Source organism: Chlorocebus sabaeus, chromosome 17, assembly GCF_047675955.1.
Source record: "Chlorocebus sabaeus isolate Y175 chromosome 17, mChlSab1.0.hap1, whole genome shotgun sequence".
NCBI classification, from domain to species: Eukaryota; Metazoa; Chordata; class Mammalia; order Primates; family Cercopithecidae; genus Chlorocebus; species Chlorocebus sabaeus.
Window position 1 is genome coordinate 59,452,788 of NC_132920.1, and position 14,157 is coordinate 59,466,944.

Here is a 14,157-nt window from a genome sequence, read left to right on the forward strand (position 1 = left end):
ATGAGCAACTGGCTACTGATATCCAAGAAACATTTATAAATTATGTTCATAACTCAAGAAATGCCTGCACTACACATGCTATTGCACCACATAATGTGGAGAGAAAATTGTCAGGCTCAGAATTAATACTGTCTTAAAGAAACATTAGAAACCGAGTCTATCCCAGTGACTCATCTGTAACATTGAACATTTCACACCTCCCATTCAAAATGGGGTCTATGGTGTGTAATGCTATAACAGTGCAATTTGTCATTTCTAAAACCTTTAAACATTTGTACTGTTAGCATTAAACATTGAAACACTTGACTCTCATGACATCTTTTTGCATCACCCAATTGAACCTAACTCCTCAAAACAATGGGGTATAACACTAAGGCTAGAAAATTGCAGCTGACTGAAGCAAAAAGTAATTGGAAAATCCTCCTACAATATTACACTAAATTTCTAGTAAGAATCAAAGATTTAAAAATATATATATTTGTCAAGCAAGGTAGGTACATCTCCCTCTTCCATGGAGTACAAAGACACACAGAGATTGCATAACTTTACCTCTTTGTGTTTAGTCTAGAATGGAATGCTAATAACAGGTAAAGGGAGTAAGGAGAGTTCTTTGTGAAATTTGTGAAATTCCCTAGATTAAAATTTTAAAGTGGCCCCAAAAGATTAAAAAAATTAATTTCAAAGTGAGATGGAGCTCTATTATCTGCACAAAATATTAGAAAAGAAACGAAGGTCTGTCAATAAGTGTTCAGAGAGGTGGGGAGTGCGGACCAACTCAGACAGAGAATGTGACCCTTCAGAGAGCTTTCGGGAGGGCTCCATGTCTGGCTCTCAGCACTGATAGCTTGTGAAGACAGTCTGGCTTAGGAACTACACAAAAGGTAGCAATACAATGAAGTATGATGTCTCACTCTGATTATGAGAATGGAGGTCAAAAGGACAAAGAAAAAGAAAACAAACCCAATAAAAAAAAATTCTTAGCTTCTTTCTGGGCCTCAATGATAATAGCCTGTCTATAAAGTCAAGCTGTAATCAGTCTTCTTAAGATTAGTCCCCAGGGGCTGAAGTTGCTGCCAGGTCAAAAAGTGATGTCAGCATCCAAATTGAGGCCACAGACCTCTCAGGAAAGAACCACCATGGCACCATGCCATGATTGTTACGCCTAATACAGCCTGCGATAAAAGTACATCCATAACATATATTTCAACAGCTAGAAGTGATTTATTGACAAGTTTAGAAGAATTTTTCTAAAGGATTATTACCTGCTTGGCTCTCTTCCTTGCATCATCCAAAGATCTTCCTCTCTCTACCAACCGTTGAACCACTTTTTCCCATCGACTTTGTACACTGATAAGTAGATTCTTGATTAGAACAACATCTTGTTTCTGACTAAAATATTTTAGGTGGGTTCCAGTTTTGTCCAGTTCTATTATCTGCTCACGATGAGAATTTACTTCATTGGCAAAAACCTTTCCCAGAAAAAAAGGACGTAAGTAGAAACAAATGAAAATCAGATCAGTATTAAAAATGCTTCTGGTGTCATAAACCTGAAATTGTTTTAAAGGACAAACAAAAGCTTTCAAAATACCAAATGCATTCTTTTGAGTTTAAAAAGGCCTGCTGTCAGCCAGGTACAGTGGCTCATGCCTGAGATCAGCACTTTTGGAGGCTGAGGCGGGAGGATCACTTGAGGTCAGGAGTTCAAGACCAGCCTGGCAAACATGGTGAAATCCCATCTCTACTAAAAATACAAAAATTAGCCAGGCATGGTGGTGGGCGCCTGTAGTCCCAGCTACCTGTGGGGAGGCTGAGGCACAAGAATCGCTTGAACCGGGAGGCAGAGGATGCAGTGAGCCAAGATTGCACCACTACAGTGAGACTCAGTCTCGGAAAAAAAAAAAAGGCCTGGTGTCTGAAAGGAGAATCCTATCTATTTGACTCACTACATACCTTGTGTTCGTCAATTTGAAATAAGACAGTATCCAAAATAAGACTTGGCCGAGAAGCTACATTTAGGGTCTGTTCAGCCTGAGTAAGCCAGTTGATGAAGTCTTGGAGAGAATTGTGGAACTCCATTGCCAAGTTGAGAGCCTCTTCCAGTTTAGTCTGAAAGAACAGACTGTTTAGTATGTGATGTTTAAGGGCCTTGGTTATTTTGTTTGTTTCAGTTTAAACATTCTCTGGCAGATTCCTCTCCTATCCCCACTTTATTTATGCATATCTATTAATACATTAACTAAATATCTTATAAACGTAATGGGCCTCACTAAAATACTGGCAAACCAAAACCCTTTAAGCCTCGTAAGCAGCATCTTACTGTAACTAGAAAAAATTTAATATACACTAAAGCATGTTTTTTGGAAACTAACCAAAGAACACAACTACAATCTATAAAAAGAAAAGTTGATATTTATACAATTAATTTGGGGGCTCAAAATATTATGAAATATACTTTATGCTCCATCAGTGATGGCATATAATCTCATATTTCTAGCCTATTGTTTTTTTCATAGCATTGAATAGCAATATTGAGATTTCTTAGATTGTCATTTTTGTGGTTTTAAAAAAGTAACAAAAACATATTCATAATTTAATATACATTTTAATCCATTCTCATGGATTAAAATGTAAGTACTTAAATTTTAAATGTAAGTACTTAAAAGAATATATACAATCATCTCACTCTCTTGCTTTCCCTCCTTCCCTCCCCCATATACATACAGCTTTTTGTTTAATTAGATTAAACAAATTAGACTAAAATAGAATTAATTATTTAATGGTCCAGAATTTGAGTAGTTCTTAACATTTAAAAATATACCTTAGTAACATTCGATCTATATCTTTGTTTTTGAATATATCCCCCTTTAAATCTGTTCTCATGTTAAAAAAGAATATTATTTTCAACTAACCCCATGAAATATCCGAATATATACAAAAAAAATGTTTAAACATGAATCACTGAAAGTTCTACTCCTGATAGCTCTACTCAGAAATAAGGCAATGTCCAAGCAATGGAAAAACTAAAACACTGATTCCATTATATTAATCAAAGTACATACTTTCCTTTCATTGAGTTTGGTTTCCACCGATTCCCATTTTTCCTTCAAGTTATTTATGTCTTGGTCAATATTTGTCTCTGCAGATTTTGGGCATCTTGCAAGCATCTGCTGGCCTTTCTGCATCAGACTCTTATATGTTTCTTCTTTAGCTTCAAAGGCGGCACAGACTTCCTAAATTGGGATACCCTCAAGTTATATCACTTTAAGAAAGTAAAATTTAAGAGTTCTATTTTTCTAGGTCATTAGTTCCAAGCCCATCACCATATATTCATCTCTGTTTGCTCTCTCAGAGCAACCCTGACACATTTACATATTTCACTACATTGAAACAACAACTAAACCTACAGTCATACCCTGTCTACTGAGAAATCTCAAAAATGGTGTTATCTTTATCAGCCCATTCTGGCATACTAAGATTTGAAGCAGTAGTTTAAATGCTGTCAAGAAAGCTTTCACTGCACAGTAATTAGTTAGTTCTGTGACTTTGGGCAAGTAATTTCACCTCTCTGAGCCTCAATTCCTTCCTCTGTAAAATGAGAGGCTCCCATAGATCCCTCCTTGTACTATGATACAATGAATGTAGTATTTCATTGGTACAATTTAATTCTGCACTCAGAAAACATGCAATGCACAGAAAGTAAATAACCAGCACAGTAATATATTTAAGTTGATTATTCAGACTCTGGAATTATAAGAATCAAACTTGTGGTACTATGAATATTATTCTCATTTAGAACATTTCTAAAGCTTCTAACTAGAATGTGGTGTGTATCTTCTATATACAGGACATAAAATATTGCTTAAACAAATTCAAACTTTAAGACCAACAAAACAACTGTTACTTCTCATTTAAAACATTAAGACCAGTTCTATTCTACTTATTTAACTATAATGTGGGTTAAATCATAGTTCTCACTGGAAGATTATGTATTTCTCACTTACATTTCTAACTTTATAAGTTTTAAAACCTGAGATATAACTCATACAATATAAAATTCACTATTATAAGTATACAATTCACTGTTTTTAAAATTATATTCATGAGGTTTTGTGATTACCACTAACTCCAGAACATTTTCATCACCTCAAAAATTTATTTCTTAAGTTTAAAAAAAAAGCCCTATCTAAATGTATTTACAATATCACCTACTAAAACCTTTAAATCCTAAAGCAAAACTTTCAGATATAGCTAAAAACTCAGGAAACTAATATTGTAAATTTTGTACTTTTCTTCATTTCTAGCATAACAAAATCAAAAGAACTTTATTGAAATGATATTACAAATATCAACAACTCTTTAGAATGCTTTAAATCACAAATTTAAACTTATTTAAACAGATTTCTATAATTTATTATATAGGGTTACAAAAGATTCATTGTAAATACCCCACCCAAACTGTTAGCTGAGATGGAATATTTTTCTAAAAGTAAAGTATTCTAAAGTTCTTTGCTTTCAAGTTCTTATACTCTTCTAAATTAACATTTTAAAAAAATATTTATATTATTAGAAAATAATCCCAAGCATCTATCTGTTCATGAGTTCATTAAACTTATAATTAATGGACACTGTCAAAGCTGTGCAAGTACTTTCCAGGAAAGTAAGGAGCTATCTGGACGTCTCTCAGGTTTTTTTAAAAAGGAAGATAAGCACTTACAAGTTATTTAGTCTATTACTTTTCCAGTGAAACAAATAGGTCTCCTGTGGCACTAAAAACCAGTAACGACAACAACAAAAACCACACACATAACTTTCAAAAATAATAAGTATACGATAAATATTTCTAGAAAATTGTATACCAAATTAGTAGGACTTACACTACTGTTGGTGATTGTGAAATAAATGTGATGCTACCTACTGTCATAGTCTGTTTTATTTCTTTACAACATCTACAAGATGGTTACTTCCTCTTCAAATCACCAAATCCAAAATTATTTCCAAATAAGTGCAGTTTTATTAAGATCTTACAACAATATGATATCTCTATTAAAGAGTGTATATATTGATGTACACTGATTCATTTCTTTTGCCAAATTTCTAAGTACTTCTATTTTTATCTCCCAAGATAATAATCATCAGTATTTGAATATTTTTAAAAATTTCTGATGTAAATTCACAAATGTAAAAAGTAGGGGACTCTTTCAAAATCTGAAACACTGTTTCCTCTCAGAACTTCTAGTGCTGAATTATAATGGAATATGAATTTAAAATGTCAATAAATCCAATGTAGCCTAAATTTGTCAGTCCCTATTTCTATGAAAGAAAGCCCGTATTTCAAGTCTCATCATTTTTTCCTCATCCTTCTTAGGAGCCAACTGTGTCACATGACCTATGTAGGAACAGCCCACAGGTACAATACTCCAGACTGGACAATTAAAACAGAAGCCTCCTCTTCGTGTCTGTATTTGTTTTAAGTATGAAGCGGAAGATAAAGCTCTATCACCATTAAAACAAACAAGGAAGTTTTCTTTTTTTAACAGAACAAGAGTATATTTTCCAACCTTCCATGAAACCAAATGAGACAATCATGCTTATAACAATAATTTTAAGTCATTCTGATTATTTTGGAGGTTTTTGTTTACATTTCAATGCACAATAATTTTATAATTTACACTGTGTTATAGTACTACCCATACAAGCTTATCATTTTGTGGAGGAAGGTTTGTGTCTAAAAAGTGTCTAGAATTCTAAAACCTCTTTTCATATACTGGCACACTAACCTTTGAAATAAAGAATAGGTTCTGACTTTAAATTTTTAATCAATAAATGGTGTGTTTCTAGCATGTATACAGTGATTTCTGCCATAAACTCTATATCCTTTAAAGCCTTCTCCCATAATTTATGTATTGCCAGGGCCCATATAAAATGGTCAGTTTGTTATTTTGAGGCTAAAGCTGTAGGAAATACATTGCTTACCATATGGACATTAAGCTGCTCCTTGGCTGTTTCCGGTAAACCTCCCAGCGGTTTAGATGCCAACAGATGACGCTCCGTGTCAGTCAGCCACTGCTGCAAATCCTCGATTTCGCCATGGAACCCTTTGGCCTGAAGTAATAGGGAGTTTTAAGTTGGGGCCATAAACGCTGTCAGTTTCAAGCAGGAAATAAGCTTCAAACAATCCCAGCCTGCTAAGCCTCTCTATGCATTCTTAAGAACAGCCAGGTACCATTAGAGTTGCCTTTCTTCATGAGGAGAGCTCTAGTAGATAAGAGTATTATGCTAAGAACTAGAAAGCTGTGTTCCCTTCTGCTGTTCTGTTCTTTATTTCACTTATTTTTACTCCTCTCCTTAAGGTATAAAAATTAAACAGGACTCTGTGAACTAATAAAAGAATTCCATGCTATTTTGGTCTTGAATGCTATAGAAACTTTCACAATATTATCTTACTCACCTGGCGCAAGGCACCATCCAGCTGCTGCTTCCTTTGTTCAGTTTTTTCCAAAACATTTTGCCAGCGTTGATTTAAAACCTGTAGCTTGTTCTGAAGATTGCTTGCTTCTTCTCCTGCACTTGATTCAATTAGATCATTTCCTGCTTTATTAACGGCTTCCACTGTGGACTGATGGGCTAATACATCATTTTGGAGCACCTGAAGATATTAAGATAACACCATGTTTGCTAGTTTGTAACATGTTAATATCAGCTTCAATGCAACTGTTTTCCTTTCTGGTTATGAAACATCCTGAAGAAAAAAACATTGTATGTGTAGAATTTTAATTTTTTTTAAGAGATAGGGTCTTACTCTGTCGCCCAGACTTCAGTACAGTGGTTCTATTATAGCTCACTGCAACCTCAACACTTCGGCTCAAGCAATTGTCCCATTTCAGCCTCTCAAGTAGCTGGGACTACAGGCACACACTAGCATGGTTGGTTAATTTTGTTTCGTTTTATATATAGATGTGGTCTCACTATGTTGCCCTGGTTGGCTAATATTAAGTTTTTAAATGATGAACTTCCTTTCCCTTAAATTTGCAACCTTCGTGGATATACCTTTATTCTATCAATGTCCCCTGAAATGACTGTGTGAGAACACTTTGCTAGTTATTCCCACTAGAATGACTTGGCAATTGATGACACTAAATATCTAGAGATTATAATTAAAAGGTTCTAAAATTTCTCACTTGGTTCAAGCTAATTTTAGTTTAATTCTCATGTCAAGTAACCAAAATATATTTTTACTCCTATTCACTTTCAAATATAAAATTATCATGTCTAAGGTATACAGTACCATATTTTACAATTAGCATTCTGAAAGAGAAAAAAAAAAATTCTAGAATATTCCTTTACCTTCTCTCATTGGAGGGGTACTGGAATTGACTGCTAAGTTGAAATATTGGAAGGCCCTAAAACTAACACTCTATATCAGAGATACTTAAACCCAGCATTCCAAAATTCAGTTGTTCTTTAAGTAGAAAACATATATAATGAAATGCTTACTACAGAACACAGCAAATAATGCCTTCCTTTTATACAGTGGAAATATATGAATAGGTTAATAATGTTTAAATGCACTAAAATGGGGGAACTTAGGTTGCAGAAAGCAACCCTAAGGTTAAAAAAAATCAATTGCTTTTACTGAATGAGTATAGCCTTAGTAATATTAATAGTTTCCTTTCAAGGAGGCTACGCTTACATTTTTGGAAAGCAGAAGAAACCTCCCTCTAATGTTGGTAAAAGTTGATCCTACCCTGTACTCACTGACTCAGGGTTGGCAATAGTAAAGAAAAAGAACATCATCTCCCATCCTATGTAACACATCACACATCTGGAAGGCAATTCAGACCAGGGAGGATTTTCAGTGAATATCAGTAACCCTCTGATCTCACTGTTTCTCTGACTGTTTTCATTTATACTCTGAGGCATCTGGTTAGGGAGTGTTTTTCAAAGGCTATAAAACCAACTGAGTAAGAAGTTATCTTCATAGAAAGCATTCACTTTGGTATGTTAAGAGTAGGATCACTCTGAAAATCAAAGAGTTAAATGTTTTCATGGCCACAATCTAAAAGAGAATTCTATAAAATTCATTCTTCTGAATGGTCTGAGTCCTGCTACAAAGTCAGAGCTTAGGAGTAGGAGAAGAAAGCAGGAAAGGAACAGAAACATTCGTCCCTTCCTCCAGTAATTCTGCTGGGAATTTTATGTCCTCTAATTTTGATCTTTGAGGAATGCAAAGAAAAGAGGAAAGGAAAGAGAGAAGGAGCCATTTCAAACTACTTAAAAAGAGACAAACAGAAGTAAGATGTCTTCATCTATCCTGCACCAAAATAACTGGATCGTTTTTCCACCTCTACCTTATTATACAAAGTTCCTATCCTGATGTATGTTAGTTTTAAGACAATCAATAGGTTTATAAAAATGTAAATGCAGCTATAAACTCACACCATGAGAATAAACATATTTTGTTGCTAGGCAGTTGGTCTCACCAGTCATTATGGCTCTAAGCAAACGTATAATGTAGACATTAAATAATGAAACAAGTTTCTATGTCAACATTAAGTATGTAAAATAAATCCAAATTGTTTAATCAAATATGGCTGGGCAATGACTACCAATGTAGACAGGCAAGGTAAGAGAAAAATAAAATTTTAAACTAGGAAACAATTACTGTGGGGAAGTATGAAAGAAGGAGAACAAAAGCAAGAATAGTCAAAAACTGTACAGCATAAAGTGCTAAAAACCCACCTTTTTAAAAAATGTTAATCAATATGTAAAATAATTAGACATTTCCTATTTGATAATCAAGGAAAATTTATTTTAATTTAGGATTTAGGACTCTGAAGATACCACTATTAATGTGAATGTCAAAGTCTATGAAAGATGGTTGAATGCCAGGATAAACTCTACTGTGCATAATCTTTTATTCATTAAGTCTAGTGACTGAAGGGATAGGGAATGATCTATTAAGAAGTGTCACAAAGGTGACAACAATACAAGATTGCTTTGCATATATCTCTTAAGACAAAAATTTTTCAACTTACTAGCTCTAAATCAAGTGCAGGACACATAACAACTTTTAAAACATAATAAATATTTTTAAAAATTCAGAAAGAAAAGGAGTAAGATACAAAAATCCAAAGACAAGAGTGACATGGAGACAAAGGGATAAGTCCCAACATAATAAGAGATGTACAGACAGATAAAAATATGTCAGAAATGACAAGCTACAAATGAAAGAGACATGGAAATATGGATGCCCAGAGTGAAAATATACATAAAACCTGCAGTAGGACATTTTCAGCCTACGATATTTTAGGCTATCCCTAACAACTTTAAAAAATAGGTGACATTATCACAATGACAAGTATAATTAAGGATTTAAATCTTTAGTGTTTGCCATGCAGCCCTAATAAACTTTAGCACAAATTGCTCATCCTTATTTTGTTAGATAATAATTGCCTTGAATGAGGAAAATATTTTGACCACGATATTTTAAGAAAAATATTTTGACTATAATGTTTTAAGTTTTAAGTAGTTAACCTTTAGTCATAAATGTCAAATATGAACTCGTGTCAAAACCATAAACTTGAAACATGAATAAAGAAGAAATATATCCGAGAAATCTGATGACACTAGAAATGGACAGAGAAGAAACATAATATGCATTAACAGCTACATACATGATGCTTGGCAAGTTCAATTTCAATGGCTTTAGGGTCTCCTCCAACAGGTTTCTGCTCACTTAACAAGCCCTCGGTGTGTGTCAGCCACGTCAGGAGCTCATCCAGGGCATGCTGGAACTGACCCAACGCTAACAGAGCACCCTCCAGTTTATGCTACAGAAAAAGTGGGAAGAAAATCCATTTGTAAATTTGATATTATGAATGACATGTCCATAAAACAAGGGCAAAAAATAATTGTTTCATGCTGCGTAAGCCCATAAACACATCCAATGAAGCCTAATCATCATATCCTTCTGTTTTAAGTTTGACGCTCCTCGTGGTTATAAAAGAATATATGAGAAGCAGAAAGAATTCTAATTTAATCTTTAATAAGTATTTTACATTAATATCTGAAATTGAAAATGTATAATTTCTTAAGAAAAGTCTTGGTATTTACCTGTCTGTTGATGATTCTCTCCTCTAGGCTATCCCATATCAATTTCAGTTCCATTAATGGGTCTTGAACAGTGTGTTTGTCACTCTCTTCTGTCACTTTCTTTAGCAAAAGCTCTGCTTGATGGTTCAGTCTTTCCATTTCTATCTGCTGTTGATAGGCCTCAGACTTAAATTGCTATTTTAAAAGAGATATACAAAGAAAACATTGTTAAAAATCACTAACTCCAAACAAAAAAATCTATTGGTTATATCATTATTCTAATTCACACTACTTACTGAGGAGAGGTGATGCAAAGTTAAAATCTCACATGAGGCTTACCAATGGAAGAATTGTAAATGAAAAAATAAGGAAAATATTTTCTCTTTATTCAGTATTTTTGGATGGATAGATGTTTCTATTTATAATTTTGACATTTCATTTCATTTTATCCTCTACAATAAAAAATTAAATTTCCAGGCTGAACTTATTCCAATATCTTATATGTATTTGAAAAATGAGTTTTAAAATTATAGAAAGAAAATGAAATATATGTTGACACATATGAAAGCCAAAAAAGTCTTAAGAAACTCAAATTAGTATTTCCTGCTCTGAAACATACACACATCCTGTATCCCTGATAATTTTATGTTTTCTGTAGCTGTACTGTGTTCATTAACATTCCTATGCCTCACCTACTGCTGACACAGAATGTTATTCTCTCTCCTACTTTCTAAGTCACTGACATAGTTAATAATCTTGGCTTTGCCAACCAACAGGTTAGCAAACAGTTCCTTGTAATAGGTAACTGCCTTTTCATAAAATATTTCTTTTAATATGTAATAGTAAAAAATTCATGGCTAGCAGTCCCTTAACTTTGTTCAAAAATACATGAATAATAATTTGAAAATAATAACAAAGGTATAGTGTGCACTTGGTATGTTCAAGTTACTTTCAACCAACTTATTGAGGAAATAATTTTATCCTTAATGTAAGCTAAAGACATAGCAGTAAGGCCAGTTAGTAAGACCAGGAAGACCACTGAGTTCATATGCCCTAAGTGGATGAACTAGGACCTAAACTCAGATAACCTGATTTCAGAGTGAGCACTTCTAACCAGGCTGCTGTATAAAAACCACTGAGCTATAGGCAAATATCCAAAATAAATTATCCACACCCATAACTGTACATAAAGTATATCATATGTTTGCCACATGAGCAGATTAAAGTAAAAAAAGTCTCAATTTAGTGATAACGATAAAATTCTCAAAAAGAAAATTTGTTTCTAAATGAAATATTCTATGTCACACTTAGATGTGAAAATGCTACAATTTTAAAGCCAGATAATATTTCACATAAAATCTAACAAAGTTCATTGCAAACAGTGTGATGTCTCTGTATATGGAGAGCTAAAATTGGGATGGAAATAGCTGATCCCATTTTGATAAATGATTATTGGTATAGAGGAATTCAAAGAGGAAACAGTTCTGTCATTTTCACATCTGCAGATCAAGAATTACAAAAGCAAAAATTACAGAGAACAGCTATGGAAAACAACAAACATTTACAAATCAATCATTTTAGGAAACATTTTTATATCACGGATGTGTTTTTAACCTGTTAGACTAAATGAATTACTCAGAACACTGTAAAGAAAATAAAAATGTTGAGTTAATGGGTATAAAATATAGAAAGAATGAACAAGACCTTGTATTTGCTAACACGCCAAGGTCACTATAGTCAAAAATAATTTTTGTACAATTAAAAATAACTAAAAGAGTATAATTGGATTATTTGTAACAAAAATGATAAATGTTTGAGGTAATGGGTACCTCCATTTTCCCTGATGTAGTTATTATATATTACATGCCTATATCAAAATATGTCATGTAACCCATAGATATATACCCCTACTATGTACCCACGAAAATTAAAAATTAAAATTAAAAATATGTATCAGGAAAAGAAAAATGATGCTGTGGTGTATTGACAACATACTAGTGTAGTGACAACAATATACTACTGAATAAACAAGTTAAACAAGTTATAAAAATTCTTACAGTATTATCTAAACACATCTCTCTACCTACACACACACACACACACACACACACACACACACACACCCCATGTCCCTAACATGAAGATATCAGAAAAGCTATAAATCAAATCTAAGAAAGGTAATCTCTAGGTACATAACATTTTGGGTGACTTCAAATAATTTGTTTTTCTCCTTTTTATTTGTATTTTCTGATTTTTCTATATGAACAGTTATTAATTTACTATAAAAAGAAAACTATTAATAGTATTTTCTTTCCTTTATTTAAAGAGCACTTATATATTGCTTAGTATGTGAAAGCACTATGTACATTAAACTAGCTTTATAATTAAGCTGTCATACAATGGGTAAAATAAATTTATGTAAAAAATTACGTGAATCAAGAACTTAAAATTACAAGGAAGTCTTCCATAAATTAGCCCCCATACATACCTTTAGCTCTTCAATCTGTTGCTTGACAGTTTCAAGATCTGTTCCGATTGGAGACATTGAAGCTAATTTACCACCTGCAATATCCACCCAGTCAAATACTGCCTGAAAGACACATTAGTCCATGTGTTGTTACAACAGTACATTTGAAATTGCTACAGTATTTCAAGTACTACAGAAAAATACAATCATAAATCTAAAATACATTATGGAATGAGACTATTTTATAAAAAATTAACATGGTTCACCTAAATTAGTAAAAGCAGTAATATACCAAAATGGTTGCCCCAAATATGAAATAGATACATACAAGTTTGCAAAAGAAATTGTTTATTCAACAGATTCTTGAAATATTATGACCTTCTAAAAAAATTCATTTGAAAACATTTATAGAAATCCAATCACATAAAATTCTTCACTGTGTGTGCTTAAAAGGCAGCCTGTATAAATATAATGAAAGAAAAAGATTCAAAACTATTTGTTCATTCAAATAAGAAATTACTGTTTAGAACGTAAGCAAAATATTTGACTCAAACCCTTAAATATTATTTAGATTAGCATTAAAATCCTGCACATATAAATTATTAGTATTAAGATCATTATTCTGAATTATAACAGGTTTTAGACTCTCCTGTTTTTCTTATTTATTTAGGTAATAAAAATAGTCTAAAAAGGCTCAAGTCACTTTTTTTTAGGTAATGAATACAAAATAAAAGCATTTTGCCATTACTCTGTCACCCAAGCTGGAGTGCAGTGGCACAATCAAATAGCTCACTGTAACCTCAAACTCCTGTGCTCAAGCAATCCACCTACGTCAGTCTTCCAAATAGCTCAGACTATAGGCACGTGCCGCCACGGCTGGCTAATCAAAAAAAAAAAAAAAATTGTAGATGGGGTACTTCAGCTCTTGTTTTGACAGGACCTTGCTATCTTTCCCAGGCTGGTCTTGAATTCCTGGCCTCAAGTGATCCTCCCACCACAGCCTCCCAAAGCACTAGGATATTTTGCATTTTAATGAAGTTTCCAAACCACATAGGAGGGCGATAAATCTTGGATTTTTAAATTATCATTAGCCAACTCTGACTAAGTACTTAAGCAGCAACCCGGGAAATAAAACATATTTTACTTTACAATCAAATCTTGAAAATTAGCTTCCAGAGCTTTGACATCTAGCTACAGCTAGCTGCGCTGTAGCTACTTAATAAATCAATCTGCCCTTTGCTAGCACAGGTAATGCTACTAATACATGACCGACAGGACTTACGACGGGCCTTGTTTTTCTGGTAGTGATAATGAGACCGTACAAGCCATGGTGGCTCACCTGTGACCTCCTAAATGGTTGCATGTGGTGGCATTGCCAACTCTAGCCATGGAAGAGATCACAACTCAATGGTTTAACAATGACCTAGCCTCACAGACAGGCTGGAACCCGAATTAGTTACTTGTCATTGATACCTAACAGTAAATTATCACTTAGGTTACAAAAGAAAAAAAAAAAAAAAAAAAGAAGAGGGAGGGAGAATTATAGTAAAGTGTTATGTTATTTGTAGTAAAATTTTTCATATATTTCCAAAGTTCAA

The 14,157-nt window shown here is 33.4% G+C and overlaps 1 protein-coding gene across 21 annotated transcripts in view; it reads right to left on the minus strand.

Moving 5' to 3' along the window:
• Positions 1-14,157, minus strand: part of DST (dystonin) — a 486,601-nt gene that overhangs the window by 32,539 nt on the left and 439,905 nt on the right. For all 21 annotated transcript variants that reach the window (XM_073006092.1, XM_073006096.1, XM_073006083.1 and 18 more), the window contains 8 exons: positions 12,581-12,682; positions 10,114-10,287; positions 9,675-9,830; positions 6,449-6,646; positions 5,974-6,102; positions 3,060-3,230; positions 1,951-2,106; positions 1,263-1,469 (listed from right to left, as the gene is read on the minus strand). In XM_073006092.1, coding sequence (XP_072862193.1) covers positions 1,263-1,469; positions 1,951-2,106; positions 3,060-3,230; positions 5,974-6,102; positions 6,449-6,646; positions 9,675-9,830; positions 10,114-10,287; positions 12,581-12,682 — 1,293 coding nt within the window. The remainder of the gene's footprint in view (positions 1-1,262; positions 1,470-1,950; positions 2,107-3,059; positions 3,231-5,973; positions 6,103-6,448; positions 6,647-9,674; positions 9,831-10,113; positions 10,288-12,580; positions 12,683-14,157) is intronic.